The sequence below is a fragment of the Vulpes vulpes genome, chromosome 5 (genome assembly GCF_048418805.1).
Source record: "Vulpes vulpes isolate BD-2025 chromosome 5, VulVul3, whole genome shotgun sequence".
NCBI classification, from domain to species: Eukaryota; Metazoa; Chordata; class Mammalia; order Carnivora; family Canidae; genus Vulpes; species Vulpes vulpes.
The window spans coordinates 92609165-92632467 of NC_132784.1; the positions used below are offsets into that span (position 1 = coordinate 92609165).

The 23303-nt window shown below is 47.3% G+C and overlaps 1 protein-coding gene across 35 annotated transcripts in view; it reads left to right on the forward strand.

Moving 5' to 3' along the window:
• Positions 1 to 1326: 1326 nt before the first annotated feature.
• NFASC (neurofascin) overlaps positions 1327 to 23303 on the forward strand; it is a 181330-nt gene continuing 159353 nt past the window's right edge. For 27 of the 35 annotated variants that reach the window (XR_012001763.1, XR_012001764.1, XR_012001765.1 and 24 more), the window contains exon 1: positions 1328 to 1480. Coding sequence is in view for 30 of the 35 variants with exons in the window: in XM_072759389.1 (XP_072615490.1) it covers positions 1374 to 1480 (107 nt within the window). In the remaining 5 variants the exon portion in view is untranslated. Of the gene's footprint in view, positions 1481 to 20429; positions 20581 to 23303 lie in introns of all 35 variants that reach the window. The other 8 variants (XM_072759380.1, XM_072759382.1, XM_072759381.1 and 5 more) reach the window with 4 other exon arrangements.

Below are 23303 nucleotides of genomic sequence, written 5' to 3' on the forward strand. Positions count from 1 at the left end.
CGTCCACAGGCAGCTATGCTTTCAGGCCCTGCCATATGGACCTTTCCATTTCCCATGACATAGTCTTTATCCCATAGCTCCGACTGCAGCCAAGGGAAGAGCGGAACATTTTGTCAGTTACCCGGAGGATTCTGTATACCGTTTGCAGTCACTCCTCCCTCCAGCAAGTATTTATGGAGCTCCTACTCTGTGCTAGGGCTGGGAGAGCATGGGGGCAAGACGCATTCCGGCTCTCGCACAACCCACAGGCTGGAAGGGAGACAGGCGGGCAGCGGGTTACAGTTCAGGGAAGATAGTGACGGCAGGAACCGTGGGAACAGAGAAGACAGCGGAATGTGGCCTTGAATAAGACTTCAGAAGCAAGTGTGCAGGGAACTGTGGTTCGGGATGAGGGGTCAGACGAGAAGCTCCCAGGTGTAAGGTTTTTTGATTCCTCAATTCAAATCTTTCCACTGATTCGGCTGATAACTATAGTTAGATCTCTGTGTGTTTGCAGGACCCGATGTATTCTCCCTGTGGAGCTAGAAGGGGGGTGAAGGGATCATCCAATCAACTTGTCTGTCTTCAGTGGAGGACGCTCGTGAGAGACTTAGCACCAGGTCTAGCACAGATCTGCGGCCTCCCAGTCTTTGGACGTCTTCACCCTCTCTCAGGTCTGGGACAGGACCTGAGGCCACACAGGGCAGAACGAGATCTCCCCCTTTTTTTTTGTTTATTTTTTTAAATTTTTATGTATTTATGATAGTCACACACAGAGAGAGAGAGGCAGAGACACAGGCAGAGGGAGAAGCAGGCTCCATGCACCGGGAGCCCGACGTGGGATTCGATCCCGGGTCTCCAGGATCGCGCCCTGGGCCAAAGGCAGGCGCTAAACTGCAGCGCCACCTAGGGATCCCGAGATCTCCCCTTTTTAAACCACCACGCTAGGGCAGCAGGAATCGCAACTTTCTTCCATCCCCAATTCCGGATCCGACACTTCTTCAGTCAACAAGCGTCCCTGGGAACGCAAGCTCTCCGACGCATTTCTGTCTCCAGGAAGTCACAGCCCGATGGTGCAGGGGCCTACGCGGGACGAAACGTGACCCCGTGGGCCTTCACTTTGGCCCATTTTCACCGCCCCCGGGCGGCCGGGAGGAGGGAGCGGGAGCGTCTCCCCCGCGCAGGCCCCGCGAGCCGCTCCCCGACGCGCCGGGCGGGCGGCGCCCGAGCATCCTCCCGCTCCTCGCCCGGGTCCCTCTCGGCGCGCGGAGGGAGGGGCGCGGGGGCGCGCACGCAGGGGCGGGGGCGCGCGGAGGGAGGGGCGCGGGGGCGCGCACGCAGGGGCGGGGGCGCGCCGGCCGCCCGGGGACGCGCACGGGCCGGTCTCTGCCCTAATGCGGCGGCTGGCTGCGAGCGGCGCTGCGGGGGCGGCGGGGGCAGCGGCGGCGCCGGCGGCGGACAGCACCGACTGCGCCCAGGGCCGGAGCCCGCGCCCTCGCAGGTAGGCGAGCGCGGATACCGGGGAGATGCGGCGCGGCCGGGGGGGGGGGGGGGGGGCAGGTCACGGAGACCCATCTAGCGACACCTCCTTGTTCCCGCCCCGCTCCGCCCGTCTCCATCCCCGACCTGTCCCCATCCCCCTCCGCCCACATCCGCGTCCCTTCTCGTCTCCACACCGGCACCTGCTCCGAATCCATCCTGTTGTGTGGACATCCGGGCCCAGCCCCGTTCGGCTCCCACCCCCCTGCCTACCCCAACACCTTTTCCGTCTCTTTGGCCGCATCCCCTCCCCCTTCCTGCATCCTCGACCTCTTCCCCTTGCCTTCTGTCCCTGCCTCCTCCACAGCCCTGCCCCTATACCTGTTTACCTCCTCACCCTACTTTGAATGACTCCATCCCTTCCATCTCTCCTACCCCACACATCAGCCCCTCTCCTTGGCCTCCCCTGTCCTGGTCGCCACCTTACATCCCCATCACTCCCTGTGGCCGTCTCTGCTCCCTCAGTTTCTGTCCTCCCCAGGTCCCCCTTACACATTCTGTCCCAGGCCCTTCCCAGCTGCCTCTTGGTTTCCTCCTGAACCATAGTCTCTCTCAAGAACCCCGTCTTCCCCTCCTTGGCTGTTAGCTGGCCCACCACCCATCACCTTTCCCACTTGCCCTTCCTGGTGCTCTGTGTAGCTACAGGGCTTGTACAGAGCCCCATCACCTGCCACAGGGCCCTCCTTCCCTGTCTGTGGAGGCCTAGGGCTCTGAAGGCCCAATGTACTCGTGGTTGCAGAATCCACTCATACCCCTTTCTGCATGTTTGATCCAATTCATAGCTTGAGGATGCAAGGTGCTGGGGGTCAGCAGGCCTCTTATGTGCCTCCTCGGCCACCCTCTTCCCCTAGCTGTTCAGGTTTGTTTCCTAGATGGACTGGGGGAGGGGATGCTAAGCACAGGCAAACTAGGTTGGGCAGGAGTCAAGGTCCAAGGGAATGGCTGAGGACCTCTTCCTGGTCTTGCTCTGAGCCCTGCGATGCAAAGGCCTGGATATGGATCCCCACTGGAGGGTTGGAGAATTTTGGATTTTAGAGAGAATTCTTCCTCAGCCTCCAAGTCAGCACTTTGGCATCAGGAGCTGTCATGAGTGTGGCCCATGGGCTGGGCTGAGAGCAGGCAGAGTGCTGAATCACTTAGACTCTGGTCCCCATGGCAGCCCCTCTCCGACCCTGAGCCAGGTTCTGCTCCTGATTCCTTCCTTGGCACTTGGCAGTGGGTTGTGTGTGTGTGTGCGCGTGTTGGTCAGAGATGCCTCTTCCCTCAGTCTGGAGGATTGGATGATAGTGCCCCTTTCCAGCCTGCCTGGGATGAGGGCCTGGTGTTTCTTATCTACCCTTGGAACTGTGGTGAGCCCTGCTGGGGCCCGATCAAATCTCCAGCAAGGGCAGACTGCAGGCCTTTGAGACATGGTTGGGCCGGAGTTGAATTATTTGTATGGGGCCAGAGCCTGGCAGGTTCAGAATGCACCAAACTTGAGGCATAAGTAGGAGAAGCCCAGGGGAAATGTGTGTGGCAAGTGGAATCCCCTGGGGATGGGGGCCATATGAGCTGTGGGAGTGGGCAGCAGGGAGAAGAAGGAAGGCAGAGGCTTCTTCTCCCCTCTGGTTTGGGGATGATTGGATCCCGTTGAATTGTACTGCAGGAAGAATTGAAGGAAATTGGGGGGGGTGTCATTCTAATCTTTTGTCTTGACTGAGTTGACATTTCTTTGTGTGTGTGTGTGTGTGGAGGAAACTGATGGGTTTTCTTTTTTCTTTTTTTTTTGGTCACGCTCCTGAGGGATTAATATCTTTCCTTTTGGATTCACCTGAAAGTGTGTGTGTGTGTGTGTGTGTGTGTGTGTGTTGTGTATGTGTATAGATAAAGAATGAGAATAACACAAATGAAGAAAGAGACTCGTTCACATTTAACCCCATAAATTGTGTTTTCCCCTCAAACAGGGAATGGCAGCCCAATTCCTGTCTTGGAAACCTCAGCTAAATCCCCAGGGCTTAAACTGAAGGTTAGCGTACATTGCTGATGGGTTCTGTCCCATTTCTGTAAGGATCCCTCACTTTAGAAATCCAAGTGTTTGGACTCCAGCTCTTGTGTGACAACCCTAAAGGGGACTTAGATACTGCCTGGCCTGGGGGCAAGGTGGGGGAACGGGGAGGGGTGCACTTGCATCTAGGGGGATAGCTATCTTCTGCTTTGTCATCTTTCTTTGCCCCCTCCCATCATTGGGGGTGGGGCGGGAAGCTTCCCGAGGCACTTCCTGGTTCCAAGAGGAGGCAACACCTGGAGGGCTGCTTGGATTAAGGTTCTGCTGTTGAAATGCATGATTGGGGCTTGGTTTCAGTGGGGGATTCTGATAACAATGTACATATTTGCCAGTTTTGTGCAATGAATCTCACCCCACATCCCTTGTTTGGCATTATAAAGGCTAGGCAGGGATAAACCAAGGCACATATAAAGAGGAGCTGGCTCCCCCGGGAGAGCTGGAGTAAGATGTAGCTAGCTCCCTATGGGTCAAAGCAGATTGGCTTCCAGGGCTGCTTCTTTCAGGGGCACATTGAGGAGGTGGCTGATGTCTGGGGGTGGGGGAGAGTTCGGGTTTGCATATCTGAGGAGGAGGTACAGAGGAGGGTTCTTTTGCTGCAGTGACTGAGAGACAGAATTCCAAGGCTCCCATCATTCCGTTGTTCCCTTCCCTTGGCACCACTGTCCTCCAAGACCATCCAAGAACTGGGATGTGAGGATCATCACTTAGTCTTTAGAAAAAAGAAATCCTTAGGAAACCAGAAAGGAAGAAGCAGAGAAGTTCAGTCCTCAGTCTGGTTGGCCTGGAGGACATGGGGAGAGGGAAGTGGGAAGAATTTAAGGCCAACTACATACTTTTTTATTTAGTGAATACTAAGGAACCCCTGCAATGTGCTGCTCTGCTCTGTGTCGGGATTGTAGAGATGAAAAGCGAGACAGTGTCTAGTCTCTCAGAGCTTCCAGGGTCATGGAAAAGAGAGACAAGTAAACAGACAAATACCATAGATAAGCTTGAGTGAGAACATCTGGACAAGGATGTTGAGCAGTGGATCTCTCTTTCCAGTCGTATCAGCCCCCTCTCCTCCAGAACCAGGAAGAGGGCTGGGTGATGCTATCCAGAATGGTAGGTCAGAGCTGGCCCTGAAGTTGACTAAGGAAAAGGGTGGAGGAGAAGGAGGTGAGATACAAGATTTTTTTTTTTTTAAGATTTATTTATTCCTTCATGAGAGATACAGACTGAGAGAGAGAGGGGGAAGAGACACAGGCAGAGGGAGAAGCAGGCTCCTCACAGGGAGCCCGATGTGGGACCCGATCCCGGATCCCAGGATCATGACCTGAGCTGAAGGCAGGCACCCAACTGCTAAGCCACCCAGGTGTCCCAAGAGATGCAAGATTTTGCCAAATCCCTGGCTTCAAGGGGAAGGGACATGTTTCTTGCACAGCTGAACCTCACTGGGTGCTGCTTTAGCTTGATGGGGGCAGGGCACCTCTAAGGAACTCTGGGGCAAGATCAAGGCTACTCAACTCTCCCATATATGCCTCCTAAGCCCTTGTATTTTAGGGGCAAATTGTGGTCTGGGTGTACTTAGAATGTTAGAGTCAAAGGAAAAGAAGCCCAAGGTCTGCCCTCCCGGAGCTAACTATCTGATAGGAAAGTAGCAAGTACATGCATAGATGCATGCTCAAAAATAAGATCAATAGGAAAATTACAAGCTCTGATATGTGGGGAAGAGTCTTGGAGTTCTGGGGAGGTTGGAGTCAGGTGGGAGCCATCAGAGAAGTCCAGATGGAGGAGGGGAGGTTGATGGTGGGCAGGGGAGGTTTTTGAAGTTATACTCAAACTTCAAACACAAACAGGTCACCATGAACATCCATATTTGACCTGGGAAAGAATGCAAGGATAGAGACACTCAGCCTTATCTATCTGAGGACCACCCTTCTTCCCCACACACTTATTTTAGTTCATTTCATTAGTGTGTCCCGAGTCTTTGAATATATCCCAGGAAATGTGCTCAATGTTGGGTGTATGAGTGAGTTGGAGAGACAAAAATGAAAACAAATTAAAATTCAGTACAAGAAATGCTATAAGAGAGGGTGGATGAGTTCCTGACACTGTAGGAGCATGACTGAGGGGTCATGGTGGGCAGTAGGACCTGGAGTGATTGTACCACACTGTTTAGGTAGACCCTGTTTTGGCCAGAGCAGCTTGATGTCAAGCTTTTGAGCATTTACTCAGAATGTCTGCTAGAGCCCACACCTAGCTGCAAGAGCAGATGTTCGATGTATATGGCCTGGTCCTTGGGACTGTAGGGAAGGGCCCTGAGAGCTAACTGCTATGCTGGGTGCTTGAGTAGGCACTTCTAAAGCTTTGCTGACTTACGGCACCAGTCAGATTGTGCCAGTCAACTCAAGAACTCTTTTCCTTAGATTTTGAGGCAGACCAAGAAAAATAGAAGTGTCGTGCTATAATAGTCATCATTATAGATTGTTTGCTATGTTCTAGGCACTCTACTATGTGCTTTATATGCATCATTTCATTTAATCTTCATAAAGGTTAACCCTACAAAAAGAAGTATTGATAAGATTGTGGTTTTATAGATAAGGAAGCAGACTCAGAAAGGTTGTTATTTAAGATTGTAGAACAGGTAAGTTGCAGAGCTAGAATTTAAACCTATATTTGTTTGACATCAAAGCCTATGCACCGGGGATCCCTGGGTGGCTCAGTGGTTTGGCGCCTGCCTTCTGCCCAGGACGTGATCCTGGAGACTCGGGATCGAGTCCCGCGTCAGGCTCCCTGCATGGAGCCTGCTTCTCCCTCTGCCTGTGTCTCTGCCTCTCCTCTCTCTCTGTGTGTGTCTCTCATGAATAAATAAATAATTTAAAAAAAATCTTAAAAAAAAAAAACCTATGCGACTCTCCTCTATATTATAAGAGAGGAAAAATAAAAGCCTGAGATGTTTTATCCAGTGGTCCAAGGCTCTCCAGGAAAATCTGTTAGAAAGGCTTAGTTAGCATGCATATTTGAGTACCTACTATGTCCTGAAGGATACAGAAGTATGGTTCCTGTTTTCAAATGGGGGAAATAAATAGAAACGTGACAATTCTTAGGAATCATATAAAACAGTATGTAATTAAGTCTTCAGACCCTGGAGAGTAGAACTTCAAAGGAAGGAGTGATCCCTCAATATGACTGTTGGAGTCAAGGGAAGTGATATGCATAGTAGAAACTACTCAGCCTTTGAGGTCAGACAGATTTACATCAAACCTTGGTTCTTCCATTTACTAGCTGAGGAGCTACAGCTTTTCCATCTGTAATTTGGAGATATTAATATGAACCTCCCAGAGATGTTGTAAGGATTAAATGTGATAAGGCAGTGAAGGCCCCAGCAGAATACCTGGCTGATAATAAATGCTCATCAAATGCTAGCTGCTTTTCACAGAGGAGATGAGAATGGAGTTGAGCCTTGAAGAATTGGTAAAATTGGTAGAAGAGGAGAGTATTCTAGATGAGGGAACCCATGAGGTGTATAAATAAAAACCTGATGGGTTCAGGTTCTCTGAGAAAGAAGTGACCTGTTTCATCGAGCCTGCTCACTCCAGGTCCTTGCAGTAACATCCTACAGGAAAAGGACACCACCATGAAAAGCATGAGGGGCTTATGTTTTACTTCTGGCCCCCTCATTAACAGAGCTTAATTTTGTTTCTCTCCCTGTAAAACTACAAGATTGCTCAATGTCTCTTGTCTCAGAAGCTCATGTCTCTGGAATTTATATCATTGATTAATTTCTTGTCCCGTCCTTCTTCCCCCAAATGTCATGCCTTGAGAAAGTTAGAGTGCTTGGGTTTGGTGGACTCATCCCCTCGGGCTGTTATCATCCCCTCCTGGCTCCTGCAGCTTCCTTCTCTGGGAAGCAGCTGCCTGAGCATCTGCCTTCTCCTTCACCTGCTCCTCCTCACTCATCCCCTCCCAGGCTGGTCCAGCCCCTCCTGAAAGGCCTCCCTGGCAGCCCCTCTCCCTGTCATTATGATGCTAATCGTGTTGTTAATTTTTCTGAGATGCAGAAAGAAAGCCCCAATCTGTTCTAATGAATTTAATTAGAGAGGGGTTTGGAGGGCTTCAGAACCTCTTACCAGGATCACAATAAACAGAGTTAACGAGATAAACAGCCTGGGATCAGCGGCTCAGGGGTAGGAAGGGAGGATTTCCCATTCAGTCCTAGATAGAATGAGGAAAGCCCAGGTACCCAGAGTTGGAGGAAGGCTATGTGAGCTGTTGTCCACCATGTGGGCTCCCTTTAGGGCTGTTTCCATTGGCCTCTATTTCTGTCCTTCAGTGGCAGATGTGCTTTCAGAGAAGGTCCTATCATTGTCATCATCATTACCAAATATTTGTTGATCACCTCCTGTGTGCATAAGGAGTATTGCACCAACTTCTGGAGGCTCATGAGACCCTGTCTCCTCCCTAAATAGGAAAGAAAAGATACATTCAAATATAACAAACAATTGCTAATTCCAGACAGTAAGTGCTAGAAAGTTGGCAAGAGATTATGTTGGGCTTGGGTGATCTGGAAAAGCCTCTTGTGAGACGAAATACTTGAGATCTTGAGACAGCAAAACTTGAAGACTTAAATCAGAACTCCTGGAGTAAGAGCAGGGATGTGCGGCGGGGCGGGGGGTGGGGGGGGTGGGGGGGGTGGGGGGGCGGTCTTTGAGTCAGGATGAATAAATGGTATGGCTTGGGTGTAGGTGCATGTAATACGGAGATGTAATTGGAGAGGACCCTGAATGCTGGGGTCTTTACTCTTCTAATCTGGCTGTGCTGGAGTCTTCCTGCTTTCCTTTTCTGGAAACTTAGCATGGCCAGCTTGGGGAAGGGCCTAAAACAGGATGGTTTATGTGCTGAGCTCACTGTCCTGGACCTAGTTTAGGCCAACGGGGGTGGATTGACCAGATGCTAAGTTTTATTCTCTGATCTTGTGATTTTCTGGGATGAGAGTGAATGGCTGGCAGAGCAATTCCAAGGACTTTTCCCGGTGAGAGTTCCTTCCTTCTTTACTGATGCTGGCCAATTTGCTTTGGCAGTAGCATTTTTTGCAGATATTCAGTGGAATCTTCCAGTTCCAGGGTCAGTGAGTTTCATAACTTGTCTCTTTATATTAATAAGAGTACTCTGAGTATGTGTATGTGTGCCTGTGCTTGTGTGTGCATGTTGCCTATGTTAGTGAAATTATTCTAACTAGATTCTAATTCTAGTTTGATCTTTATTTGCAACACAATGGTTGTTAAACATTTCTGGGCCTTAATGTCTCCATGTGCAAAAGAGAAAAAGTCATCCTTATTTCTTTTTGTGTGTAGGTCTGTAAACTGAATGCTTTGAGAGTAGGGTTTTATTTTATTTTTTTAATTTTTTAAATTATTTTTATTTATTCATGATAGACAGAGAGAGAGAGAGAGAGAGAGAGGCAGAGACACAGGCAGAGGGAGGAACATGCTCCATGCAGGGAGTCTGACATGGGACTTGATCCTGGAACTCCAGGATCATGCCCTGGGCGGAAGGCAGGTGCTTAAACCGCTGAGCCACCCAGGCTGCCCAAGAGTAGGGTTTTAAACACAAGGAGGTATTATAACTATGATTTTGACAGGAAGTGTAATATTGAGCTGAAATTTTAAGTCAGTTCTCTGTCCCCTTGGAACTTCTACCTGTGAGACTAGCCAAAGTTTTATTTTGGGGCTTCACCAAATCTTTCACCAAAGATTATGCATTTTGTTATTTTCCAGAGCCTATCTGGACTTATACATAATAAATGAGAAGTTAACACTGCTGTCAGATGTTGGACACTGTTGTAATACCCATTGTGCAGGGGATCCCTGGGTGGCTCAGCGGTTTAGCGCCTGCCTTCGGCCCAGGACGTGATCCTGGAGTCCCGGGATCAAGTCCCGCATCCGGCTCCCTGCATGGAGCCTGCTTCTCTCTCTGCCTGTGTCTCTGCCTCTCTCTCCCTCCCTCTCTCTCTCTCTCTCTGTCTCTCATGAATAAATAAATAAAATCTTAAAAAAAATACCCATTGTGTGGTATATTTCCAAACATTGATGGCGACATGTTCTTTATGAAGCAAAATGCCTTTGAGGCCATAGGCAATTTTCCTATGCTGATGTAGGTGAGGACAGGAACTCGATCTCTTTCTGATCATTATCATACATTGGGTGGAATAGAAGGCTTTGGGACTCATGTTGGGAACTATATCAGGGTTCTCTGACTGACCTAAGCTCTGCGCTAGGCCTTGTAGGCATATATATATACACATATATATATAATATATATATATATATAGAGAGAGAGAGAGAGAGAGAGAGAGAGGGGGGGGGGCCTTGTAGGTATATATCCAAAGGGATATATATATATATATATATCTGCCTGTATAGGTATTAGGCCTTGTAGGTATATATATATATATATATATATATATATATATATATATATATACACACACACACACACACACACACACACCTGCATATATATGCAACACATATATATTATATATATAATATGTGTTGCACCTGCAGCCAGTCTTCAAAGGCTCTACTATTTCCATGGCACATTTCTAGGTGGCTTCTTGTTTTGAAAGAATCCTCAATCTCATAGAATGTTGGAGATGTTCTAATCCAAGATCATTATTTTACTGATCAAGAAACAAATTCAAAAGGGCTACATATATTGCACATGGATGCATGGCTAGTTGCTGGCAGAGGTAGTTCTTCCACATACTAAACTACCGGGAACTTTAAAAACTGCATATAAAGCTAGTAATTGTGCAAGAGAATAAGTAAATATTCTTTTTTTTTAAAGATTTATTTATTTATTTATTTATTTATTTATTCATGATAAACACACAGAGAGAGAGAGAGAGAGAGGCAGAGACACAGGCAGAGGGAGCAGGCTCCATGCCCGGAGCCTGATGTGGGACTTGATCCCGGGACTCCAGGATCGCGCCCTGGGCCAAAGGCAGGCGCCAAACCGCTGAGCCACCCAGGGATCCCCGAGAATAAGTAAATATTCTTTTTTTTAAAGATTTATTTATTTATTTACTCATGATAGACATAGAGAGAGGGGGAGAGAGAGGCAGAGACACAGGAGGAGGGAGAAGCAGGCTCCATGCCCAGAGCCCGACGCGGGACTCAATCCCGGGACTCCAGGATTGCACCTTGGGCCGGAGGCAGGCGCTAAACCGCTGAGCCACCCAGGGATCCCCATAAGTAAATATTCTTATACTAAAGTTCCCTAAAGCACTATCTAGACCAATAATACTTTGGGATATCAGAGAAGAGAGGAAGTTCATGTAGACTAAAGTCCTTTGGGAAAGTTTTGAAAAGAAGCAGGGACTGGTTTGGGGCTCTGGGTATAGGTAGGATTTGAATAGGTAGAGGTGAGGAAATGGGCCTTTCTGGTGGGGTAAGAGAACATAATCAAAGGTTTATAAGAGGGAAGCTGTGGTCAGGCATTGCACTGGCCAGGCTGGAGCAGTGGAAGATATAATTGGAGGGAATGGCTGGGGTCGGACTACAGAGAATCTTGACCCTGACTGCGTAGTTGGTCAGGAGCATTTGAAGCATCTTGACTGAGCTCGTTCCCTGTCTGAGGTGGTGTTTGAAAGGTAGTTACTTCTGAAGAGGTATTTGGGGAAACTTTTTCTTGGGTGCTGGCAGGGAGCTTGCTGCTGTCCAGGGTGCTGACCTGACTCTGAAAGCTTTTTCGTTCCAATGATGCCAGGTTAGAAGGTGAAGCCAGAGAATGTTTAGAGCAATTCAAAGGGATCTAGAAAACAATTCTGGCTGGGACTAGGTAGTGCGTGGGCTTTCTGGCATCAGCCTAGTTTACAGCATCTGATTTTGCAGTCTTTGTAATGAAAGCAAAAGTATGGATTGGGGGAACTAGTAAATGGCTCTTTTAAGGAGAAAACACATGTGTGCACATAGGCATGCTAAAATGACCCAATTTGAAGCCTTGTAAATTTTGCCTTAGAGTCTTTGTATTTATATGAGAATCTCAGCACATTTTTCTTTCATTCTGAAAACGCACTCCCTAGGGCAGCCCCGGTGGCTTAGCAGTTTGGCACTGCCTTCGGCCCAGGGTGTGATCCTGGAGACCCGGGATCGGGTCCTGCATTGGGCTCCCTGCATGGAGACTGCTTCTCCCTCTGCCTGTGTCTCTGCCTCTCTCTCTCTCCCTCTCTCTCTCTGTGTCTTTAATGAGTAGGTAAAATCTTAAAAAAAGAAAAGAAAAAAAGAAAGAAAACACCCTCTACTCAACATTTTGGAGTATCTAAAACCTCTCTAGGGGGTGCCTGGTGGCTCAGTCCATTAAGTATCTGACCCTTGGTTTTTGCCCAGGCCTCGAGATTAATCTCTGTTTTGGGCTTGTGCTCCTCCTTCCCTTCTGTTTCTCCCCCCGCTCGAGTTCTTTCTTTCTCTCTCTCTAAAATAAATAAATAAAATACTTAAAAAAAAAAAAAAACTTCTCTAGCAAACATGGAGAGAGCAACAGAATTTCCTAGAATACCATACTCATTAGGGTATTTTATAAGGGTATTAGGGTAATCCTACTCATTAGTTCAAATGAAGCACTTCAAAGTTCAGTAGTAGTGCTGTTCGATGGAGCTTTCTGTGATGATAGAAATGTTCTATATCTGTACTGTCCAACATGGCAGCACTAGGCACATGTGGCTTCTGAGCACTTGAAATGGGGCTCATGTGAGAATTGAATTTTTAATTTAATTTAATTTAATTTAAATAGCCATGTGTGACTAGTGGCCACTGTATTGGACGGCATAGCTCTATAGTCAGAACTCTCGATGTTTGCCACTTACTCTTGTATATTGGCCTATCATACCTAGACCTCTTTGACATAGAGCAAAGTGGACTTTTGAATAGGGATGAGTTTGGCACAATGCTGGGAAAGCCCCATGCTAAATTTGACTGGAAATCTGCTTCTGGCTATGAGTTTTGCCCTTGCTTTTTTATTATCATGGTGAGAACAACCATACATGATGTACTGTGGTTTTCCTTTTAAGGTCAGAGAGTATGCTCCTTGAATTCTGGCTGGGGTCCTAGGGACCTGATCCAAGACTTTTTAGAGCCTTGAATGGGCAAGCAATGCACTGTGTATGGACCAAGAAACTTGGCATTGGGGTGAAGTGGCAGATAGATGATGTGCTGTTGTGTTGGATGTTTGTGGGCATCTAGCAGAGAAAAGTTTCTGGTCTTGATCCATCTCCCCTTCTAGCTCTAGGTATATTTAAGTCCTGTTTATCTGGTATAGTGGACATGGCCCAGGATGGGGAGTCTGGGTGAGTAGTAGAGGTACTAGAGGGAAAAAATACTTAAAAATGCCAATCAATAAGTAAGAAATGACCTGTCAGAAGACTGGAGTAGAAAATTTCCATTGTGTTGGTATATGCCAGTGTACGTAGGTGTGCCTAACCTTATCACAAACATAACTTGATTTCCTTGGGTCTCTGGCCTTAGGCTTGGTACATTGAAATCTGATTTCCTAAAACAGAGGCCATGCTTTTTGAAGATGTGCCTTATAGTTTCTTATTTCCTCCTATAGAATCTCAGTGTGCTGATGGTAATCCTTAATAAATGCCTGCTAGTGAGTAAGTAGCTCTTTGTTAGCCTGGAGCTATGAGTTTGACTTCAAGAAAATGTGTGCACATGAATACAAATAATATTTATTGAGCCCCTGCTGGGTGTAAGTCTCTGTACTTAGTACTGTGGGCAGTGACAAAGGAGGAGCAAGGATGGTTGCTCTCAGTCTAATGAGAGAGCAAAGGCAGGCATGTGTGAAAACAACACACACATACAACTGAGAGACAGAAACAAAGACAGAACTGGTAGCAGGGATAAAGAGCTGGGAGTGGGTTGCAGGATGCTGGCAGGGGCCAGATTTTCTGTGTGTCTCTGTCTGGCCTTCTCTCGAGGATTCCCTTCTTCATGAGGCATAGCTGGTACCAGCCACCTCCATGCCTGCAAGGACAGTGCTGCCTTTATGGTTGGTAGGGCAACTCGATGTCTCACTGGGGCTGGGCGGTGCTGTCCTGAGTTTGCCTCTTTCTCAAAGAGCACTCAGGAAGGGGGAGAAGAGTGTGTGGAAGGGGAAGAAACTTCTTTTTCTTCTGGTCACTGAAATGGTGACAGGGTCTAGCTCTCAAACTTCCTTCTAGCCACAGAAGGGATTTGTTGGGACTCCAGCAGCTCCTGTACATGGAGTCCCATGATGCAGGCCCAGATGCAGCTCTGGGGGAGACAAGAAAAGTAGAGCTTGGTGGCATGGCTCCCTACAGTCACGTGATCCCCACCTCAAGGAGTATGCGCTGCCTAGTGGGGATCAGGTGGGCTATATCTATGTCCCAGCTGGGGCTAGGTGGGGGACTTCTTTGGTTGACTCACAGGAAGGAGCCTGCCCTTTCCCATCTTCTGTGTGCACACAAGTCAGCAAGGATCTTGTTAAAGTGTAAAGGCAGAATGATGAAGTCTGCGTTGGGCCCGAGTTTCTGCGTTCCTTACCAGCCTCCACGTGATGTCAATACTGCTTGGCAGCAAACCATACTCTGATTGGTAAGGCCCTATATGTGGGTTCTTAACCTGGAAACATGTTAGTCTCACCCGGGGAGATTTTAAAAATCTACAGATGCTGGGGCCCACTCTACAACCAAATAACTCATAATCTCAGAGTTGAGTCAAGGCACTAGAATGTTTTAAAAGCCCCTCAATGATTCTGATGTACAGCCCAGGCTGAAAATCACTGGTTCTCTGGATGGCTTTTCTCTTCCCTCTGATGCACTTTTTATCTGGCTGTGTCTTCCTTACCCCTAAGAACCTGTAAGGTGCCTCAAGGGCACTGAATGTCTTATGTCAGATTACCAGTCATACCCTGCAGTCATCCTCAGTCAGCCTGTGGGTGGTAGGCTCAGCTGGTTACAGCATGATGTGTCACCATCTATCTCTCTGGCCACTGCTTGCATGCACATACCATCAGCCATGAGGGATCAAAGAATGTGACTGGCTTAGAGGAGGCCAGTTCTACTCTTGGAACAAGTCAGAGTGGGCATCCAGTGCCTAGAACCATGCCTGGAATCTAGTAAACTTTCAGGAAGTCTATATTGAATGGATGATGATTCCAGGGTGGGGTGGCAGAAAGGGCACTAGATTAAGGATCTGAAAACCAGAGGGATTAGGGGATCTAAAAGAGTAGGGAAAATTATTTGACATTCTTTAGCTTTAATTTTCTCAGTTGCAAAATGAGAATAATAATGCCTAGCTAACAGGGCTATATAAATAGAAAATAATGTAGGAAAAGGGGCTCTGTAAATGTTAGTGTTATGCAGACAAGAGATTGTGTAAGAATTTATTTTTACTTTTATTTTTTTAAAAGATTTTATTTATTTATTCATTAGAGACAGAGAGACAGAGAGAGAGAGAGAGAGAGAGAGAGGCAGAGACACACACAGGCAGAGGGAGAAGCAGACTCCATGCAGGGAGCCTGATGTGGGACTTGATCCCCCATCTCCAGGATCCGCCCCTGGGCCAAAGGTGGCGCTAAATCGCTGAGCCACTGGGGCTGCCCAGAATTTATTTTTATCTTTTTTTTTATTATTATTATTTTTTTTTATTATAGTCACAGAGAGAGAGAGAGAGAGAGAGAGAGAGAGGCAGAGACACAGGCAGAGGGAGAAGCAGGCTCCATGCACCGGGAGCCTGACGTGGGATTCGATCCCGGGTCTCCAGGATCGCGCCCTGGGCCAAAGGCAGGCGCCAAACCGCTGCGCCACCCAGGGATCCCCCAGAATTTATTTTTAAAGTGGTGGGCTATACTAGAGGCTTGGCTTTTGTCATCTCATTGATTCATCACAACCCTTGGACTGGGTGTTATGATCCTGATTACACTGAGAAAATGGGGGCTCAGAATGGGAACCAACTTGCCTAAGGTAGGACAGCTCCAAGTGGCAGAGCTGGGATTGTATCTGATTCCAGAGTCTCCTAATCCTGGCACATTACCCAACAGGCAGCCCTGGCTTCCAGCATGGGCTGGTGGTCCCTTGGTTTGAGAAGCTTCCTTGTCTTGGGGCGGTCACTTGTTTTGAAGAGTGAGATAAGAGTCTGAGTATCTCAGAAACACCAGTCATTAGGGAATGTTAGAGTCTTGGCCAAAACTGCACCGTAAGGTCACTGCTCAGGCTTCCTCAGGCTTCAAGACAGAGGCTGTGACACCTTTCCCTATAGAAGAATCACCATCTGTCCCCATGGTCCCCTCCCTGCTTGCAGAGCCACTGACTGAGCCAGCTCTCATCTCTTTTGCCTATCTAGGTTTTCCTTTCATTCTTGTAAAAAAAAAAAAAAAGGAAACACAAAGGAGGCAATCCCATGAGCCTCTCCTATCCAAAGGTGTAACATCAATAGGATTTTTTCATTACCTTGTGCTCGTGCTCCCCTTCTAGGGCGATGCAGGGGAGGGGCCCATCTCCTCCAATAGCTTCAGCACAGAGAGGAGGTCCCAGTGTCTGCTGTCCTCCTGCCCACCTCTCTGGCTTTGGCAATGCTGTCAAGATAGTAAGGACACATTGTGGCAGAAGTCAGTCTGGCTAAGTTGTTCAAAAAAGAGGAAAGAGGGCTGATTTTTGCATGGTTTGACCAATTCCAGAGGGATCTACCTGGGAGAGTTCTTTAACTCAGGGCCTTGTTGGGTATTGGCTGAGACTAACTGAATCCACACTGAGAAAGAGAACTAGACAGGAAACTCAAGTGACTTCACAGGCACTACAAATATCCCATGGTGGGCTTTGGATATAAATATCTAACTATCTTCACTGAGATGTGACTAACTGTCTATTCCTATGTGGTCCACATTCATCTTTTTCTGTGTTCTAATTTGGCTGATTTTTCTCTTATGTAGTCCATGAATTCTGTGCTGAGATATTACTTTCCTGTATCAGGGCCAGGATTGCTGCATCCAGAACCTTCTTTGGCTTTATGAATTGCCCAGAGTTGACTTTTAAATACAGAGGGTTTATCCATTGTGTTGCCTTAGTATTTCCTCTGCTAAATCCTCATTTATTTTTTTAAGCCATTTTGGCTTTTTTCCTCTCTCTTTTCTCTTTGAGTATCCCTAGGGTTTTCTCTGTCTGAGAACTCTGCTTCCTGTCTGTGGTTCTGCATGGTCAGCATGCTGCATCTCTGGTAGAAATAGATGCCCAGTTAGGCCCAGTCTGCAAATGAATCCCCTGTTGCTTGGAAGACTGGCTGCCCATGACCCCTTGCGCTAACACCATGCAATACCCCATCCAACTACAGGTGTCTGGAGTCTAAGTGCATCATCTCTCCACTCCCAAGGACACGTGGCTATTCCAGCACAACCTGTTCTGAGTATCTTAGCAATCACCATGAAACCTATTAGGCTTCTGGAGCTGGAATAGGTTTGGCTGGAGGGCCGGCCCCTAGGCCTCTGACCCTCTTCTTTCTCCATCTGGCTGCCCTCAGATGTGCAGGCGAGGGAGGAGCCGAGGTCAAAGGAAATGTTGCAAAAGACTAAGAATGGTGTGGAGCTAAGTCCAGCTGGAAGGTTCTGGAAGGCTGGTGTGAGGAGAGGATCAGGGTCTGAATAAGGCATTGGCCCCATTCTTAGACAGATTGGGAAACCCTCTCTGAACACATTTCCCAGATTGTTTGTGTTCTTATACCTTGAGAAATAAAGAGAGAGCTTTTAGATAGCACCCCCAAAAAGTTGCAGCTGGGGCTTCTGAGAGCAAGAATGCTTTGTTTCTCAAAAGGCTGGTGACATGATCTGGTATCTACCCAGATGCTGGCATGTCAGGAACAGACCAAAAGGCCAAGGGCTACTCAGAGGTGGCTAAAGCTATTCTGCTAGCTTGGAGTGTGTTTGCTCCAGATCAGTTGTCAGCCTTCAAACCTTTCTTCCTAACCCAGGTTTGTTTTTTTCCAGTTTCCATTGTAGAAAGCCCAAGGGCATGCATCTCGTCTTGGAAGGGGAAACTAGCACTAGAGGAAGAGCCTGGGTTCAAGTCTGGCTCTACATTCACCAGTTGTGTGATCTTTGGCAAATTACTTAAATCTCCCCTACTTTTCATCTGTAAACTGGGTTGTTAAGTGATGCTCACCCCACATGGAATTGTTAGAATGAAATTAGATAATACACATGAACCCCTTTGCATAGCGCCTACCAGGTAAGAAGTGGCCCATGGTAGTGAGCTCTTGATACTTCCTAACCCCCTTCCTTATAGTAGCTTCATGCCCTACCTTATCTGCTAATGACTTTGGTGAGCAACAGATAATATATTTTTTTTAATTTTTATTTATTTACAATAGTCACACACACACACACACAGAGAGAGAGGCAGAGACATAGGCAGAGGGAGAAGCAGGCTCCATGCACCGGGAGCCCGACGTGGGATTCGATCCCGGGTCTCCAGGATCGTGCCCTGAGCCAAAGGCAGGCGCCAAACCACTGCGCCACCCAGGGATCCCCAGATAATATTTTTGAACCTCAAAAAGGTGCTCAGTTGTGTGTAGGTACTATCAGAATTACAGCAGGAAGTAGGGGCAGTCTCTTCTGGTAACGTAGCTGTACCTGGTACTCTAGGTGACAAAGCACACCAGGCACCTGTGCGTAGTGAAGGTCACTAACTACACAAAGTAATAAAGGATAGATGCAAATGGCTGGTTCAGACCACAGAGCTCATGCAGTTTAGCAGAGAGAGTACATATAATCTATTAACCTGGAAGACTTCAAGGAGATTTACAGTGGAACCTTTAAAGATGGAGCTCTTGCTCTTTCTGTGCTCCAGCAAGCTCGTTAGGGAGTGTCTCTAAAAGGGAGGGGGCAGAAATTAGGAAGAAATGGGCAGTCTGATTATCCTCAAGATAAAATTTCCTAATTTCACGCTGGCCACACTCACAGGGAAAAAAGATGGCAGGGAGGAAGGGTGACTTTTCCGAGGTTCAGAGATGGTGAAGTCAATATAAGGTCAATTAGCAAAACAGAAATTGATGTGAGATGCACATCTCAGGACTGGGAATGAGAGTCCATTTCTCATAATAAACCATTTTGGTCCCCTTGTCTTGTCTTGGTTCCTCTGATCTAACTGTATCCTTATCATACCCCTGACCACACCGAGTTAATATATCACTTTTAGATAATATTTCATTTCCAGGTGAGGAAATCAAAGCACAGAGAATTGAGTGGCCAGATGAAGAAGTGGCATGAATCAAGGCAGAACCAAGGCTGGGTCTCCACCTCCTGACTCTAGGCCTATGGATTCCTATTCTAGCTCTCTCCTGAGCATCTCCTGTGATTCAGGTCTCAGCTGATATCTAGCATAAGGCAGCCCTGGATCTCTAGGTGGGGGATGGAGAGCAATCCACCCAATACAAGACCTCTTCCAGTTCAAGCAGTTCTGGTCCAGAATACCATGTGACCATCACTGTGCCCTCTCAGCTTTGGCTGAGTTTCAAGTCCTGGTCTCAACAGCCACGGGACTTGGTGGCCAGGCCTGGGAAGAACCCATTGTCTTCTTGCATCATCACTGGTTGTGTGGCTGCTGGCTAGCTTGCTTGTTCATTTTCTATTTGTTTTGTGTAGGCTGCTCTGAGCTCTATATTCAGGCACAGCTGGGTAGCTGGCACCTCCTCAACCTTTGCCCCAGTCTATCCTAGAATTCTCCATGTAAGACTGCTGGCTCTCTATGTATGTGTATGCATGCATAAGAGACAAGGGGGAGAGGAATATGTAAAGCTTCCTGAATAGTAAGAGATCTCTTTTTCCAGTGAGGCTTGGTTCTGGGTTGAGAGATCTAGGAGCCCCTGTGCTTTTCTTCTTGCAGATGTGTGTAAATTGACCGTGGTTATCAGCCTGATTAGCTGTGGGAGGACAGGAGGTATGCTGTATTTAGGCATGAGTGGCCCATAACCTTTCCCATCCCTGATTATTGTCATAGCAGCAGTAGTAGTAATAAGAGCAAGGTTAGAATAATGGCAGTCACCAGATATCCACAGTTTACTATGTGCTAGGTAACGTGCTAAGGGCTTTTGATAGATATCATCTCACTCCACACTTCACTTATGATGTATTTTCAGTAGCCTTGTTTTACAGGAAAGCAAAACCCAGATACTTGAGCAACATTTTCCTGAGGTCTCAGCTACTAAACTGTGCAGTTGGGGCTTCAAATCAGATCCATCTGGTTCCAATCTGATTTCATCTGATTGAGCTCCATGCTACTGTGAATGCTGAAAGCCTCTTACCAGCCACAAAGTTCAGTGTAACTCTAGGCAGAGACCCTATTCCTCCTGCTGGAGTAAGAAACACACAGGTCTGAGCAGCTGATAGGTTCTTTGGTTATGTTAGTATCTCGTGTCTGAGCTTGGGGAGATTTTGGGACTAGTGTCAAGTCCTCCATTTTGCACAGGGGGGAGTGAAGGTCCAGGAAGTGTCTCACTTAAAGCTGTGCATCAACCCCAAGGCAAAGCCAGGAACAGAACCCACCCTCCCAACTGGTAGCCAGAATTTTCTCACCAGCTGTCTATTTGTAGAATACCTTTGCTGCCCCACACCCCTCCACCCACTTACCCAAGATGCCATTGTGAGACGGGAGGGAGGCAGGAGGACCAGGCCAAATTATCTTTTTCCCATGGGGCTGCTGACTTGCTTTGGGCTGCATAGGCTGGGAGGGTGTCCCAGCTGGCCCTTTCCCCCCAAATCCAGCAGCCTCCTTTCCTTTATGTCTCTTCACTCACTGATGCTCTTGGGAAGTCCGGGGTTTATAGAGGACTTGACTCCCTCCTGCCACTCCCCACCCACTGTGACTCATTCTTTCTAGAAAATTCTGCAAACCCAGGAGATTGAGTGACTCCTCCTGACTCCATGTTGGATGCACCTCCATCTCCACTTGAAGGCAGGCCACTTTATATTTTGCTTCTTTCCCTATGAGCAGTGGACATGAGGAACAAGGAGTGGTGGCAGTTTGTCAGGTTTGTCTGTCTGTCCTTTTCCAAGGTGTAAGCTCATAGGATCTCTGGGGGCAGAGGAATTCAACTGCATTAGTTACAGTTATGATGCTTGTTTCTTAGACTTGCATTTGGGCCTATGAAGAAGGCTCAGAGGGCCACAGCCACTGAGTGAGAAGATATGGCCTTATTCCTGGGCTGGTTGGCCTCAACCATTTGTGTCTGAGCCTTCCTACTGAGATCTGTGGGGTGTGGAATTATTTGTTGTAAGGTGCTCAAAGGAGTGTTTGGTGCTGCAAAAAGTCAGCAAGTGTTTGTTGTTGCCATCATCATGAAGATCACCATCATCTCCTTATGCAGGCTGGGCTGGAAACTGTGGAGCTGCAGAGGACCTGAAAGGCAGGCTAGTCTGTGATGCTCAGACTTTAGCCTGATCACAGTTCCTGGAGGGCTTGTCAGAACACAGGTTGCTAGGCATCCCCCCCCCCCCGCCACACACACACAGCTTCTGAGTCAGGAGGTCTGGGGTGGGCCTAAGAATATGCATTCTGACAAGGTTCCAGGTGATGCTGCTCTTGCTGGGTCAGGGACCACACTTGGAGAACCACTGAATAAACTCTTCCATTATCGCAAGCAGATGTCTGCTATGGCCTGAATGTTTATATCCCCCCCAAATTTATATTCCCAAGGTGATGATACTAGAAGGTGAAGCCTTTGGGAGGTGAGTAGGTCATGTGGATGGAGCCCTCATACATGGGATAATTACAATTATAGAGAACACCCTAGAGAGCCAGGTCACCCCTTCCACCAAGTGAGGACACAGTGAGGAGTCAGCAGTCTGCAGCCCAGAAGAAAGCCCTTGCAAAACCTGATTATGCTGGCACCCTGATCTTGGCCTTTCAGCCTCCAGAACCATGAGAAGTAAATTTCTCTTGTTTACTAGCCACTTAGTCTGGCATTTTGGTATAACAGTCCGAAAAGATGAAGACAGGGCCTGAGTGAAAACAGTAATGGTCTTAATACTACTTGGTTCCAGAGCTAGGATCAAACCCAGGTCTTCTGATTCTCAGTGTAGTGCTCCAAACATATTATCGATGTCCTGGTCACCTATCCCCTTGGGGCTGTCAGCAGCTGGGTGGTGAGGGATGGTTTTCCTGACAAATTAGAAATGGTCCTAACTTTATGGAGGGGGATAAGAGCTGGCACTGCATGACTGGGTTGGGAGTGGGGGGCACCAGGAGCACAAATCTTGACCCTGCTGCAATTTCATCCATTTATTTATCTGATAAACATTTGCCATGTGTCTCCTGTGGGGAAAGAGCTGGGCCTGGCACTGGACGGGGTAACCAGGCAAATAGGACATAGTCCGAGGGCTGAGGCTCTATTTCTTACCTCATTCTTTCTGATCCCTTGACACTGCCGTACCCTCTAATGGTCTTCTGGGTCCACAGTGAGGGGAGAGCACTTAGGCCCCTGGACACCAACCTTTGCTTCTTTCTGGTATATCAGGTGAACTCCACGTTCTCCCTAGGCCTCAATTTCTTCATTAGAAAATTCAGTGTGGCCCCGAGTGAGGTAATGGTTAAACAAGACTCCTTTCTCAGCCTGTGCTTCTAAAGCTCTAGGGGTTCTTCAAGGGCTAAAGCGGCATCTGACTTGAGTTCCATTTATTAATATCTTGATTCCATTTTTCCCTCCTGAAGCAGATTGGGGCTGTCCTGGGGTATGAGGTATGAGGAGTTCCAGGAGATCCGGTGGTATGTTACATACGAAACACTGCCGACTGACTGCAGGTCTGGCTTTGGCCTCTTGGTTTTAATTTACTCTTTCTTCCTAGCCATCTATTGTTTAGTTTATCCATAATGAGCCATGAATGGAGAAGGGAGACATATGGAACTTCATAGAGTTAACGAGGAACACAATGAGAATAATAATAATTCTGCCAATTTGCCTGAACATCATGGTTACCAGATTGTATTCATTGGACCAGAATTTTTATATAGCACATCAAGATGTTTCTAGTATTCAAAAAAGTGATCTTTATACTTAAAGTGGATTTTCATTCACTGGAAATAAACACCATCCACACCTGTAACAGAGAAGTCCACATTAATCACTCTGAAGGCTTCTCTGTTTTAGAAAGAAAATTTAAAGCTGACAAAGTCCAAGGATAAGAATTTCCAACTTCAGAGTATGAGAGCAGTTTTTGACTATTTTTATACCTTAGCATTTGATTAAATTACTTTAATGGAATTTGGTCCCTGGGGCTGACATGATATAATATGACATCTACAAATGTGTAAACAAATCATGCTATTTCTTCTCTACTTAATCTGAACTAAATGGGACAATATGTGTCATTTGCCAAATGAGGGGGAAGTTGAATTTATGCACGTGATAACCATTGATAAAGATTGTATTAAAACTACACTTGATAAAAATTATAATAACAAGCTGACCTAAGATGGCATATTTTTAAACTTAAAAACATGAAAAAATAACCAAATTATGTTACATTCCCTTAGAGTGCTTACAAGATAAAGGATGGAAAGGATTAGCAAGAACGATCTCTGAGATTCCTTCTGGCTGTGACACACTGGGATTCTCGAATGGTGCGGGGTCTGAAAACCACGATGAAGAACAGAAGACTATAATAGTTTGGCTGAGGGTAGGGAACATGGGGTGCCCCATTCCCCACAGAGTGTTTTTGGAAATGGGGTGAGACACATTCTTTCAAAGTCCAGATG